At 32.0% G+C, this 26,679-nt stretch overlaps 2 protein-coding genes across 2 annotated transcripts; one reads left to right on the top strand and one right to left on the bottom strand.

The window, feature by feature from the left end:
* Nucleotides 1-1,288: 1,288 nt before the first annotated feature.
* On the bottom strand, nucleotides 1,289-2,856 carry LOC149898271 (uncharacterized). The gene is made up of 2 exons (XM_090115618.1): nucleotides 2,214-2,856; nucleotides 1,289-1,921 (listed from the first exon to the last, which is right to left on the bottom strand). Exons 1-2 carry the CDS (start codon nucleotides 2,818-2,820, stop codon nucleotides 1,374-1,376), a joined length of 1,155 nt encoding a protein of 384 aa, XP_089971744.1. The 5' UTR covers nucleotides 2,821-2,856; the 3' UTR covers nucleotides 1,289-1,373.
* A 5,767-nt stretch (nucleotides 2,857-8,623) lies between these two features.
* On the top strand, nucleotides 8,624-10,009 carry LOC149898270 (mpv17-like protein 2). The gene is made up of 2 exons (XM_090115277.1): nucleotides 8,624-8,911; nucleotides 9,749-10,009. Exons 1-2 carry the CDS (start codon nucleotides 8,630-8,632, stop codon nucleotides 10,007-10,009), a joined length of 543 nt encoding a protein of 180 aa, XP_089971403.1. The 5' UTR covers nucleotides 8,624-8,629.
* The last annotated feature ends 16,670 nt before the right edge of the window (nucleotides 10,010-26,679 follow it).

Genomic DNA, 26,679 nt, shown 5'->3' with positions numbered 1-26,679 from the left:
TTTACTATAGGTATCATTACGCTAAGACCAACAGGAAAGGCGCCACGCGGGTGAAACCGCGAAGCGCAGCTAGTTAAAAATATGTAGGTAGCGTCATTAAAAATAGGTAAATATTAAAAATATTAAAAATAGTATCTTCTTAAAATTCCAGGAAGTTCAAATAATAAATTCCAATAACCCAAAGTACCTTATTCTCAAAGAAAATTGAAGCTGATGATATTATATAAATTTAATTGAAATTTCCAAATAAAAAAAATCGTACCGTTGTAATTATTTTTCCATGTACATATATATTTTAAAGTGTATGAATGTTTACTTGTTGCAATTTTCACACAATTATTTATATCTTATTACCTATATACTGGCTTTAAAGTTATTTCCAAAAACTATTCATTTTCAAAAAAGTAGGTATATTATATTTGATCTCTTATATATAAAAATGAATCGCAAAATGTGTTGGTAAGCGCATAACTCGAGAACGGCTGAACCGATTTCGATAATTCTTTTTTTATTATATTCCTTGAAGTACGAGGATGGTTTTTATGTAGAGAAAACGTAAATATGTACCACGGGCGAAGCCGGGGCGGACCGCTAGTATAGCAATAAAAACTAATATAGGTAGATGAAGTTTTTTCAAGCCCCCTTATTTATATAGAGTAACAGGTAGAGACATTAAAATTTTAATCTCTACTTATTTTAAAATCATTATAATATAAAAATGAATCGCAAAATGTGTTGATAAGCGCATAACTCGAGAACAGCTGAACCGATTTTCTATAAAATTTCTTCAAGTAGGTACGAGGATGGTTGTTATGGAGAGAAAACGTACCACGGGAGAGGCCGGGGCGAACCAGTCACAGTAAGATAAGTCTATATATAGACTTAATTATTAAACTATTTCCTTGGATAATAGGAATCCATTTAAAATGTTAGCTGTTCGTCCCGGTTCCGTAAATGTAATCATTTTGCTAAAAAACATTACTATTTAGTATTTTTAAACATCAAACTTAAAGCTTTCATATATTTTTTAGCTTTATGAAATGCCCTGCAGTCTACTCGAATAATGAAAAATAGCTACCTAATTACAATTTTACAATTTTGTACTTTACCATCTACGTATCTAAATGTTAAATTTTAATCATCAAGAATATGCTATTGGAATTGCAATAAATTAGGACATTTTATTTTACATATTTTATCATAATAACGCAACAATCAATAAAACAAGAACCTCAGTCTTTCATATTTATTTACAAAATGGCACATATTACTTAATCTTAATCTAATACAAAATATCAATTGCACTTGCAAATACGTAACAAAAAATGTAACAAAATAATTCTCTTTGGCTATCAGTCAGTCTTAACACGTAATTAACAAACATAGTTGATTGGGAAGTACTTTTTCATTTCTGTTTCTTTATATATATCTTCTTTAGGTAAAGTTTCTGGTACATAGAAATTTGAAGTACTTCCAACCGTCTCGTCTATTTGCAAACGATTACCGTAGTATTTTTCATTCTCTCCGTAATTTACACTATCATCGAAATATATGCCTGGATTTAGTTCGTTTGACATGTCAGGTTTAAAACCTTCGTAATTATGCATACCGACTTTGTCTCTACTCTCTGGTTTAAATAGTTTTCTACCAAAGCTTTTGCTTGGTTTAGCGTCTGTGGATGTTGTTACCTCTGGTGATTTTATTCTTTTGCTTTTATACCGTCGGTTTTGGAACCAAATCTTCACTTGTGTTGGAGTGAGGTTTAGTTTCTTCGCTAGCTGTTCCCTTTCGGGTGCTGTCAAGTATCTCTGGGCTTTGAATCTCACTTCTAAGTCGTGTACTTGAGTTTGAGAGAACAGAATGCGTGGTTTTCTCTTTGTTGATTTGTCTCTCGTTTTTTCTTTTGCGGGGCATGGCGTCTCTGTTGATAGAAATAAGTATGATTTAAACAAATATTTTAAGGATAACATAAGATGATGATATTTGACTTGTAAGATGTTAGAGCCATCTTATTAAATTATTTTAACTCGTGATAAAAACAGCTTTTAATTAATTTATTTATTCAATAATAAACATTTCTTTTAGTCGTTTGGGAACATAAACAAACTAGTGATTGAACAAGGTTGTATTAATAAAATATGTAAACGATGGAATAAAAATTATACAGGGTATTTACGTGCAGTTGACTACATAAGAATTGTTAAACTACTTACTCGTTTTCCTAGACATTGCAGAGAACTTTGGTTCCACATTATGTAAATAAGCTGGTGGCAAACCAATGCCCGAAATGGGCATTTCTTTATCGAGTTTAGCTCCAGGATTAACAGGTGGTATGACATCCATATTATCTAATTTAGGCGGCATTTGTACATGCATTTGATACTGTTCCTGATTTGGATATACATTCTGACAATAATTATAATTATTATAGTATTCGTCCACTTTGTTTTCATGGTATTCGGGGTTCCAATACTCAACATTAGCATGCGCTGGGTACATTTGGTTGAAATATTCGGTACAATAGCTGCTCTGATGGTATAATCTTTCGTAGTCTTGCCCTCTCTGCTCCCTATCCCGTTTCCAAACGTCATTCTGTTCATAATACGACGTCTGGTTTATGTTCAGGATATCTTTGACGGAGAACGGTGTGCTCAAACACGAATTCATTTGTGTATCCTCGACTTTCGGGCGAAAGTATTTGTCGTCCTTTTTATCACACTCCGGGTAAAAGAAGTCATTTTTGCACTCGTTAAAGCTGTTGTGCTTCAGGTTGTTGTTGTTGTATGAGGTCGACACTTCGTTGTGTTGTTCGTAATTCATTTTCACACTTTCATTTCACTTTAATTGTGTTGTGGTTTTGAGCACATGCAGTGGGAGACTGATGGTCAATGTGATTGGGATTCGAAACCAATCCGATGCCTGCTGGTTTGTGGGCGTGGTCATGGGGTGTTTACTGTCCTTGTTACACATGTGGTTTTGGGTATGTGTGTCTCTGTCTGTGTAGGGCTGGTTGAAATGTAAATAAATGGATGATATCATTTGCCTGTGAACTTCGCGTCTCGTTTATTTTGTTAATTGTTCGGAGATTTATTAATTAACGCGTTGGTGATTTGTCGTATTTGATTTTTTTAGGATAAGTAGGAACAATATAATTAATGTGAAACTAAACTTTTATTTTGTATTCTTATTAATAAGTCTTATTAGATACTCATAATTTTAGGATTTGTTACTACCTATGTATTAGGCATTTTATTAACAAAATTTGTGTTAAAACAACCAATTATTATTTCACCGATTAATTAGGTTTAAGTTGTTGAACAATTTTAACAAAAATACTTACAATACAATCTGAAACAAGCTGTAAAAGTAATTTTATTTTCAAGCAAATATAATGATGTTTATTCTAAGCCTTGGACGCAATTTACAAGTCCATAATTAATTTAGAGGTACAACTAAGTATTTATTTTTTTTTACCTAATGCATTAGCAAAATTATTTTCATGTCATCAGTCTTTAAGTACCTAGTAAAAAGTAAAACTAAAATGTGTCGTACCTACTAAAAAGTTGTTTCACACTTCAGAAAGTTAGAATAGGTAAGTAAAGAAAAAAGAAGTAGACCGTATATTCTTGCAAATATATAATGTTATTTGAATTTGAACTTACGAGAGTACCTAAGCTCTAGCACGCTCTAAGCTAGAGCTTTCTCCAATCATGTTTGTTCCAAACAAAAAAGTTTGTTTCATCTGTTTGTCATTCACGTGAATTTTCAATACCTACTTTAAAAATAAGACAAATTACATACCTATATATATATACATATTAGTAATTTACATTCAAATTTGTGATTTCATCAAAATATCCAAAGAGTTCAGTTCTAGCACTTCATAATTTTTAATACTATTAACGAGAAATAACCACATATTTCTTATAGTTTATTTATTGAAGCGGTTATTGAGAGACGTCGATGGCACGAATGTTTATAATGTTTCAACACATCGTCGCAATATTCCTGTGTCGGTGTTACAAAGGTGATGTTTGTTTATATTAGGGAAGAAGTAATAATACAGGATTGTAATATCGATGATGATGATGATAGCGTACTTGCGGTAAGTAGGTACCTACAAAGAGTAAAATTAAAACAATTACTATGCCTGAATTTGATATTTTTGGTTTTACTGCATTCAAATGCTCTATAAATATAAATTTCACGGTCACGAGTGGCTGAGTTGGTTAGGCATCCGCCCCGGATTGGCGAGAAAGGATGCGGGTTCGAGTCCCGCCTTGTGATCGAATTTTTTCTAATTATTACTAATACCGTAGTATATTATTATTAGTCTGTGCTAATACTATGCCTGTTAATAATTAATTAATTTTCCCCATCTAAGTGTTATGGTAAATCTTCACTTTAATTATAACATAACGCATATCTATAACCAACTCTACCCCAATACACCATGGAAAATTTTCCAATTTCCGTGACTGTATATGTTTACCTAGTCTCATAAAACCTACTAGTGATTGTGAAACATGCCGTAGGAAAAATAAATAGAGGTTACCTACCTATATCACGGGACCTCTATTTATTTTTTATTTATTTCATTTATCGTGAATTAAATAATATTGCAATAAATTCCATAATCCAAGATGAAAAAGAAATATGAAAAAATCTTTATTTTAGCTATAACACAATAACAATAATTTATCAATACATATAAGAATTAATTGCTGTAGCTTATTACATATCTATATGTTTTAGGAATCTTAGAAAACGCCGATAATAACTCAAACTGAATAAGATAATAATATCAATGGGTATGAGCGGCTCTGTTATTATATTCCTGAATGCTGACTAATCTGTGTGACTAATCTAGTACACTAGATATTTGCGATAGGTAGGTAGTTAGAGCCAGTATTGAAGGGATGAAGTGACTACGCTGCCTAAAGACTAGTAGGTATAGACTTCTATATGGAGCTTTTCTAAATAATCTTAATGCAGTTCAGTTTTATTTTATTTTCATTTCTTTATTTAAGGATCACAAAAGGTCGTTACATAAATTATACAGTTTTATAAATATGAGTTGGCGTATGCACAACATGAATTTATCTTATTTTACGACTAATATAACATTTGTTTGTATTTTCAATCAAAACACATTTCCTTGAAGATCGATTGAAATTTTTTTAAATAATAATTAGGTAGATATTATCAAAAAGGAAAACATAGGGCCATAATATTATATATATAATTTATAATATTAGATGATAAACATTCTGTAAAGAACAATAATTTATTAATTATTATGTAGGTATATCCTGCATTTTCTCTTAAATAATTAATTAATCATCGTCTACACTGACCCAGCTGCTTCGCGCTGCAATTACCTACTTCGAGAGGCTTCGCTCTGTGGGGCCATTCAATTTCAGTCAAAACCGTTTAAATGTACTTACATATGAAACAACAACAATGATCTTAATATTATTAAAAAAAATAATAACTTTATTTTTATTTATAACTTAAAATGTGCTAAAAATGAAAAGGTATATACCTAAATGTAAAAAGAAAAATATTACAAAAATGCTTTTAAGCAGTAGTTAGGTAGGTCGGTAACTACTAGGATTTAAATAACAGTAGTTAGGTAGGTAGGTAACTAATAGGTTGTCTTTTCAGAACTACTAATAGGAAAATCATTCAAATGTTTATTTTGAACATACGAACTTTTTCATTATTAACACATTTAACCATAAAATCTGTCAATCTTAAATTTTACAGCACAATAAAATTGGACATCTCTACGGACAAAAAACAATAGGTAGAGCTTCCGTTATTTTTTTTCTTGTGTCCTGTGGTTTGATGTTATTTTGCTTAGTTTTCGGAATAAGGGAAAGTCGTATGTGGTGAGACGGAGTTATGACAAAATTAAATGTAAACGAATATTTTGTTCAAAACTTTCTAAAGAAAACTTAAAAGTAACTTAACAAATTATGCAAGTACCTACTAAAACCTTTCTCTTCACTCTATCTATTAAAAAAAAAACCATCAAAATCTGTTTCGTAAAGCGACTGTTTTATATCATTTATAATCCAATGGTTTTTTAAAAGACTTTGGTAACTTTGACTTGCAATTTGCAAAGTAAATATTATTGAAAAAGCACCGTAGCCAAAAAACTTCAAAATTCTTGTTTACAATAAAATATAACACTGAAGTATTTAGCACATCGTTAAAACAGGTTAAAACCATACTTGTCAACAAAACGGCCTGTTGGTTGAAATGTCAAAATTTTTTAAATAGTTTGTGTCAAACGATGTAATAAAAATACATTTTTATGTTCTACTTTACAATAAGTGTGGGATTTAATGGTGCTAGTAATTATAAGTTGTTATAGGGACTGAAAGCTAATTTAAAAATAATGTTTTTGAAATATAATAAGATTTAGAACGATTCTTTTAGCTTTTAATTGTTACCGAACACTGTAGCAATCGTGTTCATAAAATTTGCAAACTGCTTCTGAAACCTTTGAAATTCTAAATATGATTTCGCTCAACGAAAGTTATTATTTTTCAACTTACTATGTAAATTATTGTAAGGATGTCATTTGGAACAATACTAATAAATACAGGTCGAATAAAAATAAATAATAAATGTGAAATGTAGTGAAGCTTTTAAATTATTAAATTATTAATATAAAATTTATATCTATTTATGTATTTCACTCTTGTAAAATATCTTTTTTATTATTATTATAATATTATAAATGGTAGTCAAGGAAGAATCACTACTCGATCAACATTAAATAAATTAAATGGTCGCACACAGAGTAGCGCCATCTAGTATCAGATAGGAAAACGATTTATAAAATGTTAAGAAAATTATGTTAGTGTGTAAACTAACGGGTGGAGATATTTTTCAATAATAAATTTATTAAGAATTTTGCACCCGCAACGTATGTAGCTGTTTTCGCCACCTAATGGTTATTTTTTAAATAAATTTGATTAATGGGTCCTCTAGTGATCAGTAGTAGAACTAGTTAGTAGTTGATTGTGACTTCTACTTACATTTAGATAGATGTCGCTTTATTGTAATCACAAGTCGACGTTCTAGATGGCGCTATAACCAAATATTAAAATAGTCCTCGTTATACTTCGATAGATGGCGCTATTTTAGATTTTATGTTGAAGACAAGTCTTCTCAAAATAATAATTAACTTTGAAAATTTTCAGATGTGTAGGCATACAGACCGAGTTTGCGTGTGGTAGGTACTTTTAAATTTTTGTGTTAGTAAGATTTGAAGAGAAGTATTAACACCTAAGAGTATGTATTAGCATTGCTAATAGGTAGGTACATACTCACAGTATAATAAATAATAATAAAATAAATAAACAATTAGTTTTGTTTTGATATATGACAAACATTTAAATAGCCACGAAATAATGCCAATCAATTCAAGAACGATTATAATTTCAAATATTTAAACAATATCTGATTAATTAATTAATTGACTAATCATCTGCCGCGGCCGCACGCGCGTCATTTTTGCCGAATCACTGCATCTATCGCAAAGACGATCACCGCGCTGAATCGATTCACTCGAGTGAAATAATCGAATAATTCGATTGTTCTAATCGTTTGTCTCGATGGGTGGTCACTGCTCAGATCTTTTGGAACGATTAGTAAATATAAATGTGACATGATTTGTGTAATTTTATAAATAGTAAATACTTAGTCTGGGATGGAGCGAATCGATGTCAGAATGTTTTGTCTCTATTGATAACTCTATGAAACCACTGTAATAATTTGGAAAATCCTCATAATTTTTTTTTAATAAATATTTATTAATTATTATTTTTGTTTATTTAATAACAATTAAACCACATCGAATCAGACCCTGAAAAATGAAAGGGTTCTATTCCTGAGCATACTCAAGCGTAAGAGAAAAAAAAAAACTCGATTAGTAAAGTATTTCGGTCGCTATCGTGTTAACAAGAAAAAGGATCCGCACATACAGACACACGGACGTCCAAGACAGAACTTTTTTAAACTGTTTTTCAACTAGTTTAAATAACAAAAATGACATCAAAAATATCATGAACGTTAAAAATAGTGTTTTTTCTTAATATGTGTGTGTATGTATTATCTTACAAGTGCAATGTATGATACATAAAGACATTTTAAGTTTGAAAAATCAGATGTTTTGCGCGAAGTGACAGTAGTACCCACCTCAACGCTTCGCTTATGAGGCGTGCAATAGTCATCTATTTAATTATTAAGAGGTAACAAGTATTTTCACAAATTCATCCATCGGAAAGTTTTATGTGTAGAAAATAGAAATGCAGATTTATAAATACGTACCTACATAATATTATATATATTTATTAATATCATATATACATATTTATCAATACGGCTCTATGTTTTCGGTAGAGTTGAAACTGTGGTTGAAACCCACTTAAAACCTATAAGCATTTTAACCAAGAAGATTATATATTTTAACGTAAATAAATACCCTGTGATTTTAGCCTTCAATCAATTTGTCAATACCAAAATATCAAATTCCTGATAACTATCATTCATGACGTAGCGTAGTCATCGCATCAAAGTTTCACATCTCACCGTCAAAATTATCTTCAGAAAAATGAGTAGCATAATAACAAAGGTTCTAAGTCTTCCCGTACAGTTTCCTTTAATCCGTGGCATGGTCTCATATGCGATAATATGGCCTACTTGTAGCATAGCCCAGGACTATATAGCGAACGGTACGACCATACAAAATGCTGACTGGAATAGAGCAGCGAGATACAGCTTCTTCGGCACGTTCTGTATGGCCCCAGTGTTTTATGGTTGGTTGAAGTTTTCGAGCCGATATTTTAAGAGGAAAACGCTGTATACGGCGATTAAAAGAGCTGTTATTGAACAGGTATTTTAGTATAAGAGTTGCTTATTTGCTTATACACTAGATTTCCGCCCGCGGTTTCACCCGCGTTTTCAAAGGAAAACCCGCATAGTTCCCGTTCCCGTGGGATTTCCGGGATAAAACCTATCCTATGTGTTAATCCAAGTTACCCTCTATATGTGTGCTAAATTTCATTGTAATCGGTTCAGTAGTTTTTACGTGAAAGAGTAACAAACATCCATACATCCTTACAAACTTTCGCCTATATTATAATAGTATTAAGATATTAAGATTAAGATAAGATGATGATAGAGTAATGCTGTTGGTTGTTGCTATTAGCTACAAGTACAATGCATGTGGGCAATGGCAATGACTATAAAGTAAAATAGTTATAACGGAAATATTGTTTACATGCGTAAATAAATTATTATGAACTCAATTTACTGAATTGATTGTAAATTTTTAATTTAAGTAAGTATATTAATAAATATAAATAGAACATGTAAAGAGCGAAATAAATGTAGGTACGGTGCATTTACACGTATATCAAACGAGCGAATGCTCATTCTAACCCCACTATGTCGCAATTCTTTTACTTACAGGCGTAGAGCTTTCTTTCGTTGTTCTTAGGGCCTCGTTAGTGCGTCCGAAAAGATTCTATGCAATGTTCTAATACTGAACAACACTGAATATAGTTTTCGTTTACACTAAAACAACACAAAATAATGCTCTTGCTCTAGCTCTATGTTTGATGTGTGGAATTACTTATGCACCGAAGAAAATGTAGAATTCTCAGGAAATATAAATTTAATTCTTGACATGTAGTTTCCTAAAAAATACTTTATTTATTTTAATCTTCAGGTATCATACTCTCCAGCGGCAATGGCTTACTTCTTTTTCGGCATGAGTTTGCTCGAACAAAAGCCTCTGAAATCGTGTATCAATGAAGTGAGAGAAAAATTCTGGCCGACATACAAGATTGGCGTCGTGTTCTGGCCGACAGCGCAGACAATTAACTTCTACTTTGTGTCAGAGAAGAACCGCATCGTTTTCGTTAGCGCCGCTAGTTTTGTGTGGACTATTTATTTGGCGCATATGAAAGCGTTGGAGACTGAAAAGTGATGTGATGTGAAATTGTATTAAATTTCATGTATTTTTCTGCAGACTTCTATGTTCGTTGTATATGTTAAATAAGTCTTCTTACTTATAAGGTACTTACACTATTATTATTCCATATTCATGTACTGTAATAGTAAAAGAAGAAGAAAAAGAAAAGTAATCCTATCTGAGATTTTTTTTAAAGAATACAAATAAATTTTCGATCGCGAGGCGGGATGCAAACATGCGTGAGAATTATTTCTATTCTTCTAAAAATGCTCATTTATAAAGCATTCGAATGCTAATAAATAAAATTAAATATCTTATTACGTATCTACTAGTTGCCTCAAGATCAAGAACTCTAAGACATTTTTTAAGTCTGTTACACACATTTACAAACTACACCTATTTTATAAGGTAAGTAAAAAAGAATATCACATTCTATAGCTATAGGCATTCAGTTTAACATAAAATCATCGAGTGTGGCAAATGATACAAAAATGTATAAAAAACGTATCCTTAATCGCCGGAATGTCTTCTATCCATAAAAATATAAAAAATGAATTAATAACTCGAATGCATTTTTATGAAGGAGCAGGATTTTATTGGCATCATTAATCTTGTATTGTCATCGCTTAAATAATGTGTTATGGATTATTTAGTTTGAAATTGGAGTCTTTAAGGTATTTTTGATTTAGTAAGGGTTGTTTGGAGTAATTTTGAAATGTTGCTGGTGAAGATACCTATTTGAGAAATATTTGCGATAAAACTTTTTGTATAAAGTTCTATTATATCCATTTAATATAGGTACCCACCCTTACTACCTAATAAAAGTAACTAGGTATGTCAAGAATATTTTTGTTCGTATAAAATGAAAAGTTTATTGGGTCATAATTGGCCACAACCAGGCACTTCTATTATTCTAAAACAAACAATTATCTTGTAGAGTTGTTTCCTGTTAAATAAAATAAGGATGTAAGAAATACCTATAGTTTAGTATGTCTGTACTGCAAACATGATATTTTGTCAGGATTTAATTAACTTCAGACAGGACACAGATTAGAGAATAGTTATGGACAGGAGCAGGAGGACAGGAGTGAGATCGAAAGATGATGAGACGAAAATAATGATTGGATAAGTATCAATTACCTTATTAACTATTCTGTGCAATTACTCACTTATGAATCCTGATTCATGTGAGAAATATAATTAATTCGAAACCTTACTTACTGTGTATATAATATTTGGTAGTATTTCCTAGTTTCATACTTATTTCCATAATTCTAGCGCTATTCTTTGCAGATATATCAGATATTGATATAAATTTGTATAGAACTCTATACATGTCTATACTAAGTATCGTATTACATCTACATCGAGACAGTTTTAATACATTTTGCTTTTCAACAACATACACTAAAACTTAAAAGCATTATTAAAATACCACCACCAATAAAGCAAAATAGGGGCCAGCTAATTCGGCCATTATTTAGAAACTTTATAAAGATATCAACATGAAATACGTTTAAAATTCGCCCATGAAACCCAACCGATTAATTAGTCTGATAATATGTTGGTCGCTACCGTCCGAATTTATTCGTTTGGCCCACAAAAGTGCCGAAACGGGTCTCTTTTAATGATCTCGCATCGCTCCGGTATAAAAAGTCGCTAAAAAAATGCGTAAACTTGACCCGTACTTGGGAATTATACAGAGCTGTTAATGCGTTATTTACTTGAAAAATTGGTAATTTGGTTTGTACTTTGTAGCATTTAATATGAAACATAAGAGTAATTATTATAACATAATATGCTTTATGTAATGTAAGTGGGTATATTGGTTGAGTTATCATTAATTATTATTATGAGACAACTAGCACTGCGACTCTTTGGAAATGCTTAGATTGATTCTTTGGACCAACTATCTTCTGTCAGTAGCTCTACACAATTCTTTATTTACTTTATTATATCTAGGGCATGCACCCGGGTTTACCCGGTTCCGAAAAACCCGGGTAAACCCGGGTTTTTTGATGATCTTGAGAACCGGGTCTGAATAATATGAAACCCGGTTCTCCCGGTTCCGACAAAAAAATAAAAATATAAAGTATTATTTATATTTTGCTGCATTATTTTAACAAATTTATTCTATCTGGCAACGTCAGACTCACGTGCATCGCGAATTTTCGTGTCACGCCTCAAGCGTGGCTCTGATTGGTTGTCTAACCTTATATGCTATAAGTTTCCTATGGTTGTATTTTTTGTTTTTTTTGTATTGTATCAGCCTGTCGTGTTCCAATGCTGAGCAAAGGCCTCTCCAAGTCGCTTCCACGAATCGCGGTCTTGTCCTAATGAAAACCAGTCATTTTTAAATTGGTCAAGTTCATCTCGCCATCTCTTCTTCGGCCTGCCGCGACGTCTTCTATCTGTTCCTGGGCTCCACAAAGTGGTTATCTTGGCCCACAGTTCGTCCAGCATGCGACTTATGTGCCCTGCCCAACTCCATTTCAACGAAGCGACTTATGTGCCCTGCCCAACTCCATTTCAACGAAGCGGCTTTTTGCGCTACATCGGCAATTTTAGTTTTGGAGCACAGCTCGGTGTTTCGAACACGATCTGTTAATTTAACACCCAGTATACTTCGCTCCATTGCCCTTTGACAGATCTTCAGTTTGGACTTTTGTTCCTTTGTCAGCGACCAAGTTTGCGCACCATAAGTCAAGATAGGAAGAATACACATGTCCATGAGCTTTCTTTTGATGTTGATACGGAGATCACCTTTAAAAAGTTCCTTCATGGACCAAAAACTCCTCCAAGCATTTTCTATTCGCCTTGTGATTTAGCGATCTTGTCTTGCCTGGAAGGAGAGTACTTGTCCGAGATATATGTATTCTTGGACATATTGTATATCTTCGTTATCGATGGTCATTCTGATCTTGGTCATGATTTTGGTCTTGGTCCTGTTCATTTTTAGTCCAACCTCAAGGCTGACGTTGCTTAGGTCTTGTAGCATTTCTTGTAGTTCGCAAGCTGAAGAAGAGAATAGAACCACATCATCAGCAAAAGGCAAGTTCGTTAATTTTGCTCCACCAATAATTTTGGTTTGGTTACCAAAAAAAAAAAAAATTAGGCTTCGAAATGGCAAAAAATTAGGCTAAAGAAATATTTATATTAGATTTGTCGTGAATTTGAAATGCTGTTGATTTTACTGTTTCATATAATGATCCAGTCATGTTTTTGTTTTTGGTATCAAGCTGAAATTTATATCGAATACTCAAGTCAAAAGATACAGCCGTAAATGCTGAAAATTTTCGCAAATTTCGACATTCGCATGGGACTCAAAACCTACAGGGTACTTCTCATGAACACAGAGCCTTGAAATTTGGTAAAAGTAACGTCTTATAACAGATAAAGGAAAAATTGCAAGAAACATAAATTTATCTTCTTTATATATAAAAATGAATCGCAAAATGTGTTGGTAAGCGCATAACTCGAGAACGGCTGAACCGATTTCGAAGATTCTTTTTTTATTATATTCCTTGAAGTACGAGGATGGTTTTTATGTAGAGAAAACGTAAATATGTACCACGGGCGAAGCCGGGGCGGACCGCTAGTATATTATAAATAGGTTTGTTCGGAGCCCTTGGAGCGCGAGTCCGACTCACACTTGGCCGGTTTTTTGCTTTACAGTTTGCAGGTAATGAATAAGGTTTAAACTTTAAGTTTATATGTGATATTATGATAACAAGGTACCTACTTTTATAAAACTGATAAATAAAGAGAAGTATTGAAATTTTGTTTATTTATTAATTTAATAAAATAAGACACAAGCCGCGTAAAATAAAAGGCCCATCAGGTACTTTTACAGTTACTTTTGTTTAATTTCGTATTTTTTTCCGAGGTATTATAAAAGAACCGGGTAACCCGGTTCTACCCGGTTCTGAGCTCGATTTGGAACCGGGTTTCAGAAACTTGGAACCGGACTCGGTTCTGCATGCCCTAATTATATCCATTAGATAATAATATGTAACTACATGTTGTGGCCATATCGTAGATTTGCTGACTTTATTAAAATATGCTCGGTAATTTTATAAAATGGTCATGATAGGTTTTATCCCGGAAATCGCACGGAAACGGGAACTGTGCGGGTTTTTCTTTGAAAACGCTGGCGAATCCGCGGGCGGAAAGCGTATGAAATAAAATAGCTCTATATAATTATCACATGCGACTATTTTACGCCACTCTACAGAACTTTATTTTGTTAAGAGATAACCAAATCAAAAGACATAAAGTTAAGTTTTTTGTCACAAGGGACCTATCCTCACCTGCTGTGTCACATTATTTATTGTTCAGCAAAGAACGCCGAATTTCTACCGTCTCTATTGTAATTGATTTAATTCTGACATTTTATAATTAGTGTAAGAAATCGTTTTCGGGTGCATGTTTTTTGTGTTTCTGGGAATATGGGAACTATCTATATAATGGTAAAAATCTCTATTTTCAATGGGTAAAGGTTATGCGTTTGGTTTGTAGTGTATTAAACTAAATATGAGAAAGATATTATGTATTAGAGTTTATGAATGAAATGGTTAAAAGTAAAAAAAAGAGTAGTACAAAGGTAGGTACTTAAATAAAAATATTAGTTTTTGATGCTCGAGTTATTGAACCTGCAATATGCAAATTATTTCTAATTTATTGAATGGTATTGGATGAATATTATAAAAAAGAATGATTTTGTAAAACTTTTGGTCTTGAAAGTAAAGTTATAACTTATCATGATGAGCATAATAAAATGTGATAAACTTAAAATTTAAAAACTTACAATAAAACTGAAAATCATTAAAAATAATCTCACAAAATTAGTAAACCAATTCTGTTGTTGTAAATCTCAGATATAAAATTAAGAAGCAATCAAATCAAAGAGATTGCGAAAATAAAAATGGCCGATAAAACGGACAATCAAATTAAGTGGTTATAAGATTGAATTGACAATAATTGCTTCTGGATGAAATATAATTGCGTACATTGGTTATTGTGAATGAAGCAGTTTTGATGGTTTATGACCAGCTTCGTAATTAGGGGTCGGTGTATTGCGAAGTTAGATTTGTGGTTATTAAAATGTGTTGTTTTCTTGTTGTACTGATAATGCAATACTGAACATATGCATGTAAATTGGTGGCGTACTAAGAAAGTCAGGCTGTTCGTGTAAATTGGTGGTGTATTTGGAAAGAAGGAATAGATTCGCTATTTATTTATTATATTATTTAGGTGTAACGATTTCATTTGAAACACTTTCGATGTAGTAAAGGAATAATATAGGTTTTTCTTTTATAATTTATGTACCTAAGTATACCTATCACATTTTTAATTATTATTTTTTGCTTTGCTTAGGTAGTTTAAGAAAATATTTGCGTGATAATGCTATGTTTTATGGAAAGAGGGAGAGTTCTCTAGAATACCTATTTAGCAATCATTGGAAGCTTAGTCAATATTTTAGACTAAAATTCTAAATTAAGATGATACTAACCTACTTTCTGTGTTTTCCTATACTAATAAAAGGCTTTTTATATTATACTTTTAGTTATTGTAGCTGGTAAATTACATAATATTAATTACAAATTACATTTAATAAATATAATTTATTGCTGTAATTAGTAAAATGATCACAAATTACAAATCAAGGTTAATAATAGTTGGATGCAGAAAAAAATATTTCTCAGTATAAATAACTGAAATAGGAAGCCGTGTTATTATCTAAGAAGACATCTTCGTATAATTAAGTTCAATGGGCGGTTCCCGGTTTATTACCTGCCAAATATTTTCATTGGAAACATTTTTTTCTTTTGTTTCCTAACTAGAAATGGGTCAATTATTAAGCTCAATGTTACACAATTTTGAACCTTATTAAAAAGGGATAAGAGCTAATTGAAGTACAATGGAAAATCAACATTTTTTGTTAATCGCCTGAGCAGAGGTTGACGTAAGTTATAATTAAAAATAAAATTATTATGATTGCTTTTGGCAAATTGTAAATGGGATCCTGTTTAGGTTTTTGAAGTTTTAATTATTTTTAGCTTTGTGTTTTTGTTTTTTTGCTTAGCGAATTTATGGATTGATTAACATAGTTTACTCACTACTCATGGACAAATATATTGTTATACATTTATCAAATTTTACATATTTTTGTAGAGCAGTATATTGCGTTACAGACAATAATATGTTTACATGTTATCTTCTCTATATTTATATGTATACTAGCCGTGGTTTTACCCGCAGTGCTCCGCTCGTGTTGGTCTTAGCGATTGATAATATACATACAGCCTATAAGCCTTCCTCGATAAATCTATGGGCTCGATAGGCTATCTAACACCGAAATAATTTATCAAATCGGACCAGTAGTTCCCGCGATTAGCGCGTTCAAACAAACAAACTCTTCAGCTTAATAATATTAATATAGATAAAATTCTCGTGTCACAATGTTAGTTACCATTCTCCTCCGAAACGGCTTCGGCAAAATCATCTACCAAAGTCCATTTCAGAGTCTTACATAATATAGTTATTATTAGTTAATTAATCTATATAAAGTGACAAAGGGATGTAACACTAATGTTAAGGAAGTTATATATTTCATAGCTTTTAGCGTTAGATGGCGCCACTTTTTGTTAACGGAAGACTATTTTCAGCAACTAATGCTGTTGACGCTTTTTAATAGGTGTTTAGGGTGGGTTTACATGACGCTGGTTTGTTTTTTCAGGAACATTAAATATGTTTTGTGAGTGTAGTAAAATTTGACAACCATGGTTTTGGTAGAGATTTGTTAAAAGTTTGAAAGAATGTAATCAGTCCTGGGGTGTTTGTTAGTTATGTTTCTGACTAGTTTATAATATTATTATGTTGTTGTAACGTGTAATTAATTCATGATTTTTATTTTTTACTACAGGGAGGTGTATTTCCTGAGCGTAAAATTACATAAGTAATGTACGGTCTACGTTAACATAAAATGATTTTTGAGTAGTCTATTTTTCTCATAGACCTGCCAAATTTTAAATCAATATTGCACCATGTAACCTCAACCTCCTTGACAAAATAAATCGAATAAAAAAAAGCACAGAGTATAAAAAGCCGCAGCCGATAATTACTGAGGGTAGCGGAAACAAGCCGATTAGTGGCTTTTAGCGGCTTAATGGCTCTTGAATAGTTTAGCGGGCCGTGTGATCGTTAATTAATGAAGATCTTTTGGTCGCGTTACATGATAATATACGGTGTTTGGACAACTTATTTTAGTGTGAAATTGACTTGAATGTCATTATCTTGAGACTTGAGAGCTTGAATAGATGCATGAAGCTAAAGTTAATGACTTAATAACTTATATGTAATTAATATTTATAAATTTTAGGAAAATTTTACCAAACATGGGTCTCAACAAACCTATTACAAAAATATGACCTTATAAGTTCATTTGGTTTGACCAGTAACTTTACATAATATGAATTTCATCACTTAAATCTCGCACAGAAATAACATACCTAATTACCTGTGCTAATTACCAATTCAAAATGCCAAAAGTCATTACCCATTTTTCACAATCTGCGCATGCAAAAAAAAAACCCTTTATTTAGTCTATGGCTCTATTTCGTCAATTTTCAAAAATGGACCGATAGAACGTGCACGCGATCTAACGAGCGCAGGCGCGGGAATCACGAAGCAGTTAATACCGGCTGATGTCTCAATACCTCCCAGTGCGAGCCTATTATTTCAGGCCACACGATGACGATTGCAGTTGGTTAGTGTGGAGGCGGCTTTTTTATACATTAAAGTATTGGGCAACTAATTACCTATGTTTCTTCTTTCTTCTTTCTAATTGCTAAGGACTAAGTTTTTGTTTTAGTTTGTTGTCACAGGATATTATTATTACTGTTTAAATTATTATAAATAAATATAAATAAATAATATATATATTTATATATATTATTATGAGATGTGGATAGGTATAGATTTAACACACCTGAAGAATATAAATATCCAAATCTATTTTATTATGTATTTTAAAGCATTTTAAATTAATATGCAATATGTAATCAATACTGGTAAGTTGAGTTAAGTTAAGAATAGCTGTATAATTAGTATTTTGTATCTATCTCATACTTTTACTAGAATAGAGGCAACAACGTCATAGTAGAGGGTTAGGGCGTATTCAGAAAGAAAGCTTGAAACTTATAAGCGCTTATAAGCGCTTATCGGCGCTTATAAGCGCTGGTAACCCGCGCAGGAAAATATATGAACATGCGCTTATAAGCGCTGATCGGCGCCGACAAGTTTGTTGAAACTTGTTGGAACTTGTCGGCGCCGATCAGCGCTTATAAAGTTATAAGCGCATGTTCATTGTTACCAGCGCTTATAAGCGCCGATAAGCGCTTATAAGCGCTTATAAGTTTCAAGCTTTCTCTCTGAATACGCCCTTAAAGTTTAATTCTGTCAAGTTGATTAGTCAAATGCACGATGAAAAGCCATTTCCCTTCCAATGTAGCCCACTATTAAGCTTGTACAGAAGCGTGGTGCACTAACAGTGCATTTTGTGTGTTTGCTTCATGCATACAACGCCTTATTAAACGCGTGGCGACCTATATTCAAAAATCAACTTTATTTCTAGCGTATTCTGTCTACAATTGCATGCTCATTCTACAATTTTATCGACTTGCTCGAAATTGAAATTTGATGCAGAATTCGTCGCTATTCAGTTGTCATATGGGTTATAATCTCATACAATGGTATGTACTTAATTTATTTTAGAGTTGTGAAGATTTGCAGATTGTATAATGGCTCGTTCCAATTGACTTAAATAATTTGGTGTTGCGGAGTGAATTTGCGCTTTATTCGGGGTCAGATAAGGTTTGTTTTCGGTTGTGATTGTGTAAGGGCTAAGTTTCTAGAGAGGTTAATTCGCCTAGCTAGTGTGAGGTATGTTGGATCGCGAAAGTAGCGCTATTTGCTACCGTATCGCGCGCCATCGCACACTCAGGGGACGTCAACCTTTGGTAGTGTTATTTGATAAAAAATTATGTCTTAGAAATATGGATCTTTTGCGTATATTATATGGTAGAAAAGGCAACTTCGAAAACCCAGTGACTTGATTCATTTGAATCGATTTAGTCATTTAATCCTGTCAAAATTATTGTAAAAAAATTATTATGAAATAAGCTAACCTTTAAAATTATTGTGTTTTGATATTTTATTCAAAATTAGGTTTGTTAAAGACTACCGAATACCGATGGCTTTAAATTAATATATTTATGGTAGTGATCGACATGAATGTGTTCTTATGATATGAAACGTTTGGTAAAAAGAAAAAATATTTAAAAATATTCCAACCGAAGGTTTAAATCCCCTGAAATGCACGTCAAAGTCACTCCAATCGGTATTATATGTTAATAGCCCATTAGAATATATACTCTTCGCGCCACGCTATCTCCGATCCTTGTCCAACATGAGTTGAATCACGAAACCTATTGTTTCAATATCGAACGATGGGTCACGTTAATTTGGACGGTTATGTTAAGGGAACTTTTAATAAGCCTCATTCAGGTCATTTTAAATCTTATGCCGTTAGAGTAAGGTTCAAATTTGCTGTTTATACTGTGTAAGTTTTTGCCTTAATATTTTTAGGAACGATAAATTGCAATGTTTAGTTAGTAGTTAACTAGTTACTCGTGTTTAAGATAATTTCAGTATTAATAGAGTCTATTTTTGCGATTTGAGCTTATAAATTTAAATACAAAATTAGGCGTTGTTCTTGAAAACTCCTTACCTAAATTTTTCTGTATTAATAATTTATAAGTTCTTATTAATTATTAATTTAAAAAAAATTTGACGGAAGAAAAACAGGAACGCAAACGCTAAACTAACATGTTGGTTTATCCCTTCCCACCATAAAACATTGTTATTTACTACACCATTTTTGAAACAGTTTCGGCAACATAATAGCTGATGTGATAACATCTTAAAAACAGTAGCTAATAGTTTATGCTACGGGGTTTATATACCTGGAAATAATTGTTATAAAAATGTTAAAATTGTGCTTTTTTGTTTTTAGATAGGAAGAGATAGATAATCAGAATAAATATTTTTTTAAACTAAGACAAAATCTTCACCAGAAACTGAAACATTAGTCCAGGGCTTATTTGGCTTATTACAAAAATAAACATTGCAATTTGTAGGATTATATCTAAATTGCAATGTTTATTTTCGTAATAAGGGAGGAGGCTAAAAGAAACCCTACTTTTAGGGACGATTAAAAAAGAAACATTAAAATAATGGATATTAATAAGAAAATAATTAATTTTATGAATGTTGAAGTTTGACTTTGTTTCACGAGTGATTTAAGTTAGTGTGTACTACTTGGAAATCTCAAATAGTACACACTCTACCACATAATAATAACTAGTAACTATTAACTCTATGCAAGATTACCATATGAGCATAAGCTATCTACAACCTATAAAACAAATACAAATAGAATCACATCGATATGAAAAGCGTGAGAACAATATTTATTTTCAAACATCATAAATCGTGTTCTGTCAGTCACACTGAACTTATTATTTTAGGGCCATTCAGATGCCACGTATAAAATACGGTCAAGCGAAAATTTTCAACGGGGAAAAAATAAACAAATAACCATATCTTGTTATTATTTCGGGAGACAATAGCGCCTGCGTTGTCACATCCAGCGCGGTGCATGCAAATCATCATAAATAAATAAAAAATAAACCTTCCAACCGATGTCTTATTTGGCGTAATCGCCAGGGATCTAGGGATACTGGATGCGCTAGAAGTTAGCGTAGGGGTAAGCTAATATAGGAGTGACATGCAGTGCTTTAATAATTTATCAATTAAATAAAAATAGCATTTGATTTAGTAGTTGAAAAGAAAGAAGCCTGGGAAAAGGATTCAATTAATTTAAAATAGAACTTTAAACGTAATAATGTAATCGTAGTTTGAATGTACTATGTCTGGAGTTGCAGTTGAATATAGATTCCCAGTCTCTCAAAATAAAATGTTGATATTGAATTTCAGGGCATTGTTGGAAATTGGAATAATTTTATGCAAGATCATCACTTGAATAGAAGATATTCAACTTTATAATCAAGCAATTGCATAGTATTAAGTCATTGTATATCACGAAAACTTATCCTAGTGGAAGTCGATGAGTTTTCATTTTCAAACCTGGAGGTTGTATGGATACAATAAAAATCTTCAACGCTACGCTCACTACAATAAATACTCTCTAATAATTCTACAAGCCATATTCAGTAAATCAACATCATTGTACATAACAAGTTCTGACCAAACAAGGCGCCTGTGTTCGCCCGCCATCTTGTATATGTAACAAATGTTGCTATATTCAAAATAAAGAGCCACGATAGCATTGCAAAGCGCTTGCTCTAGCAACTAATATTGTTTGTTAGTTTATTAGTGTGGCAACATATGTTTTATATAGTGCAATTGTGCATTCAGAGTGGTTGTAGTGTAGCTTTCTGGAATGGACTCGGTTATTCTGTTTGGAAGTAAGAAGTAAGGCTATTAATATGGTAAGGCATAGTTTTCGGCGTTTGCTCGTCAAAATACTGTCAAAAATATAAATTTTAAGGATAGGTTTGTTACTCCTGCTTGCAGAAACTACTCAATGGCTCTACTCAATCTTTGACGGAAATAGCACATTAGCATTTTATTCATTTTTATCTTTGAAATCGAGGGTTACCTATAGGCTATTGCTTAGCTTTATTCCTCGATTTCAAAACAACTTGAACGTATTTATTATCTTAACCTAAACTAAATAGAACTCACTAGAGTTTATTAAGAGGTTAAGATAATAAATTTTGACTTTTTTCACTACCAATAACAAATAGTAAGAGGCTTTTGAGGAAATTCTATCTCGATCGAAATTTAATCAGCATTAATAAAGGTAAGGCTGTTAAACTGCAATTTTTGTGTATGTACTTGTAGGTGCAATATATAGAATTAAAATAAAAACTAGAAGTAGTATGACTATAACAATTTCTTGTCATTCTACTATGAACCACAGGTTTGCCATTGCTTCAAAAAAATTCATATGTTTCATATTTATGCCTATTACGATGCCAGAATGTTCTTTATTTTTTTTCTATTTCACTAAACGTTTCACTACGGAATGCTATCAAAATCCCATACAATTTAAAGCAAGAATCGACAGCTATTCGAAATCCAATAGAAATGTTATATATATCCACCCTTATTCGCATTAGCATAAGGTTGAAGTTGATATGCAAATCATTTGTATGGACGTACAGTCGCCGAGGTTTTCCGGCGAAATTGGAAAAATATACCCATTTTCACAATGGCGTCGTCGGGCTCCGCCAATTTGAATATAGATTAGAAAATGTGACGCTACCAACTCTAATATGCTTTTTAGGGATGTTCTGAGGATGTCGATAGATTTTATTTAATAAAGTAATAAATGAAAGAGATTATTACGTGTTTTAAATAGTTTTTTTATTATTATTATAATACACTTTAAAGGATACTTTATAGAGGTATAGTATACGAAGTTAATTTTTGTTGTAGGTAGTAGTCTAGGCTATGGAAAACATCAAATATACATTATTAAGTGTCATATATTTTGATATGATCATAAACCATACCAATTACCAATACATTTTGTTCGGTACTGTGTTAATTAGTTTGCTCTATAAATACCTTGCAATTGAACACCTATTTTTACATCTTATGTTTTGTTCTACATTTAGCCCAGGCACTACGCAAAAAAGTCACAAACTTTTCTCTATGATAATTCGACATACTGTTTCTAATAAATGTTCTATTACTATCACTATCAGTGTAAAATAAAAACCCATGTTGCTAAAACATTTCAACTGCACCCTATCGATATTCTCCCGTCCCTAGACGTCCCTAGCATATGTCGGTATATATGTATCGACAAAGTAATGGCTCTGTACGCCCCTATTTTCGCGAGGGCAATAAAATTCTACGCACACTCATAAACATTTATAACACCTACATATTTGAGTGAACATAATTTAATGTTCCGAATTAATATTGTTCGGTTTATATCCCTTCCTGTGGTGTTATATGAGTTTATATTACATATTATAATAAAAAATAAAAAAAAATATTTCGGGACAATTTTCACACACGGCTGGATCTGATTCCATACTTTGCTTTCGCTTGTGTTATGGAAACCAGATAGCTGATAAACGTACATAGGTATATAATTTTTAAATAAATACTTTTAGGTATATAGATAATTAACACCCAGGCACAGAGCAAACATCTACGTTCATCACACAAATATTTGCCCCGGGTGGTAATCGAACCCACAACCTCTGACTTAGAAAGCAGGGTCTCTAGTCTCTACCAACCAAGCCAAGAGTTAGAGTACCTTTTTGTTTAATATAGGCAAGCATTTGACCATCGCTTCGCTTGGTTCCACACGACGTGTGGTCTAGGATTTGCATGCTTACCTAAAAAATACCTTTTCACATTTTCTTTCAACAAATCCAGATTTTGTGAATAACGGAATCCTAAATAAAGTTCTACTACTACTATAGTGTATTAGAATGATGTTTCTAGCGTTCTAAGCCCTTCAGTATCAGTTTAAATTAAGATTTCAACTTCTAAAAACCAAGTATAGAATAAACAGAATGACAAACATTTTTCTTTAAGTTTTTTCTTCCTCTGCGGTGATTGAAAAGATCTTCAAAAACACCGATGGTGGTACTTTAAACTACCTGTTAGATGTTGTCAAAATGTACTTAAACTTATCTTTAACTTAGCTATAAGTGTATCCTGTTTTAAGAGCTAAGTGTGAATGTTGTTTCGAATTAGCCAAAGTGTTATAACTTATAAGTGTGCTTGATAAGAGTGAGGTATGATTAAGTTACATTTAAAGTTAATTACCTACTTATATGATATAATATGATAATCCTTTAAAATGTACATAGTAAATATCGGTCGCCTAATAAACTACACTGTGTTTTATGTGTAAAATTGTAACATGATTTCCTTTATGTATTTTAGAGTTAAATCTTAATATGTATATATAAATCTCGTGTCACAATGTTTGTCCTCAATGGACTCCTAAACCACTCAACCGATTATGATAAAATTCGCACACCATGTGCAGTTCAATCCAACTTGAGAGATAGGATAGTTTAAACATGACGGTACCACGGGCGAAGCCGGGGCGGACCACTAGTAAATAAATAAGATACAGTTTAACAATATAGTTTAGATTCATTATGACGCCATTAGAAGTCTTAAATATAGATAAAGACTATCATATTGAAGACATGTACTAATACATACTATACCTACTAAGGAGTGAAAATACTTGCCAGGTAGATTTTAAAATAAGTAAAACAATAAGTATAATCCCTTATGTTAACACGTCTCCTACTTAAATAGAACACAGTTCAGCCAACCACTTAGCTTAGTGTAAATAAGTTTTTGTGCTTTCGTAGGTAAGTATAACTTGACTTATTCAAAGCCATCGCTTCGATATAAAAATAAAATATAATATATCGTAACAATTTATGGTTTTGAATAGAAAATAAGTAGGTAATGCAGTATTTAAAATTTTCTATCAGTACCGTTGAATTTAAACAAGAAACAGATAAAAATAGATTTTGTGTGCGTTGATATTAAATACTTGCCTGCCCGCGGCTTCGCCCGCGTGGTGTTTTGATAAAAGGTTCTTTCTCAGGGTCTAAAGATTGTCTGTGCCAAATTTCATCAAAATCTTTCAGGTTGAGAGGTTTAAGCGGGAAAGTGTAACAGACAGACAGACAGACAGAGTTACTTTCGCATTTATAATATTAAGTAGGGATATGAAAAAAGCTCTATCTAGAGTAAAAGTTGAACTAAATAATAAATATGTAAGTACCTATAGTCAAAGCTTGAGTTGTTATTATGGTATTACATTAATATCAGTATTAATATATTAACCGACATGATTATAAATTTCATAAGAAATATAAGTTTAAAACTGATTATTCAATCGCTTTATTTCCTACATTTAAATTTAACAATGTTTTCTTGTGTTTATAAAGTTATTCAAAACAAGCTATGCCTCGCGGTTTTACCCGCATTGCTCCGCTCCTATTGGTCTTAGTGTGCTGCGTGACGATATATAGCTTTGCTCAATAAATGGGCTATCTAACATCGAAGGAATTTTTGAAAATCAGACCAGTAGTTCCTGAGATTAGCGCGTTCAAACAAACAAACTCCATTTTAAGTAGTTAACTTACACTGCAGGTCCTTATCACGGTCTAAGCGCCGTTAGCGCCGCCTTTCATCTCGCCGACCGGATACCCAAATATAAAAGGTTTTTTTGCATGTCTGTATCGATAAACTGTGAAACTAATTAATGAGTGCAATAAATTTGAATATGAAGGATAATTTTAATGTTTAGTAAATATTTTTAAAGGTATTTAAGTACTTAGACTGAATGATCTTTTCAAGGACAGTTGAAATCTAAGGAATTTCTTCGAAACGCTGGAAAATAGTGTTCTTTTTATTCTTTGAAATTAAATATAAATTATAAATTGCATTACATTAATTCATTTAAAATATCATACCTAGAAATAAAATTAATAAATTACTGTGAATGATGCCTTTTTTGTCCGTTCAATTGTAAAATTTCTAGCTTTTTTTGCTACCATTTTGATCATTATTAAATAATATGTATTTATTCATCTGCAGAGTCTAAAGTTTCTAATTCTCATAAACAGATGTGTTTTGCACTTACTATCGATTAGCGAAGCTTTGATGTCACCGAAAGTAATGTTTGGTCACCTTGCTTTGTTTGCAATTCAAGTGTATTTGTTTGGGGTAATTTAGTTAGAGCCACGCCCTACGGTAGGTTGGTTTATAGAAATTTAGGATGTAACTTAGAGGGGCTGGGTTCGATTCTTGATGAAAAGTTTTGTTTTTAATGGAAATATGAAGATTATTCTTCATTTACTACATAACTTGGCAATAAAGAAAATAGTTAAATTAACATTTAAACGAATTTTCCGTATCCAGTATCCAAATTCCAAACATAAATGGTATATTTCTCATTCATTAATTAATTAAATGTTCATGTTTTCCTCGATAAATTATTTATTTTTATTACTGCTTGTGTACAATAAAGTGTCATAAATAAATAATATCTGTAGGTATTCTAAATATATTACAGATACTTAATAGTAATATCATTATTAATTACTGTGTCTACGTGTCATGCAATAGGTACCTGTATATGTAACCTACGTTTCAATTATATGTTATAGGTATATGATTGCAGAAATTCTCAGTATGCAATAAAAGTAAAAAATCATTAATTTCCCTTACATTCATCAACATCATAATATACGTACTCACCTTTATTTAAATTTAATAAAAAAACTAAAATGCGGAAACTACAAAGTCTAAAGGGCAGTGTAGCAAAAAACATGAAACAGAACTGGTGCTAAATCAAATTTTGGGGCTCCTCAAATATTTGTGGTACGATTAAAGCCAATGGGAGGCTTTGATTGATGGGAATGTGATATCCACAGAGTAATAGGCGATAGAGAGTTTGTATATCATGTTTATAATGTAGAGTCTTGAGTAGAGCTGTATATAAGTTGTGTATTAAAAAATTTATGAATTGAAATGTAAAT

The sequence above is a fragment of the Colias eurytheme genome, chromosome 23 (genome assembly GCF_061535395.1).
Source record: "Colias eurytheme isolate Ceu_HAF_F1 chromosome 23, ilColEury1 Martin Lab GWU primary, whole genome shotgun sequence".
Classification (NCBI taxonomy): domain Eukaryota; kingdom Metazoa; phylum Arthropoda; class Insecta; order Lepidoptera; family Pieridae; genus Colias; species Colias eurytheme.
This window is presented reverse-complemented; position numbering and strand designations above follow the sequence as displayed.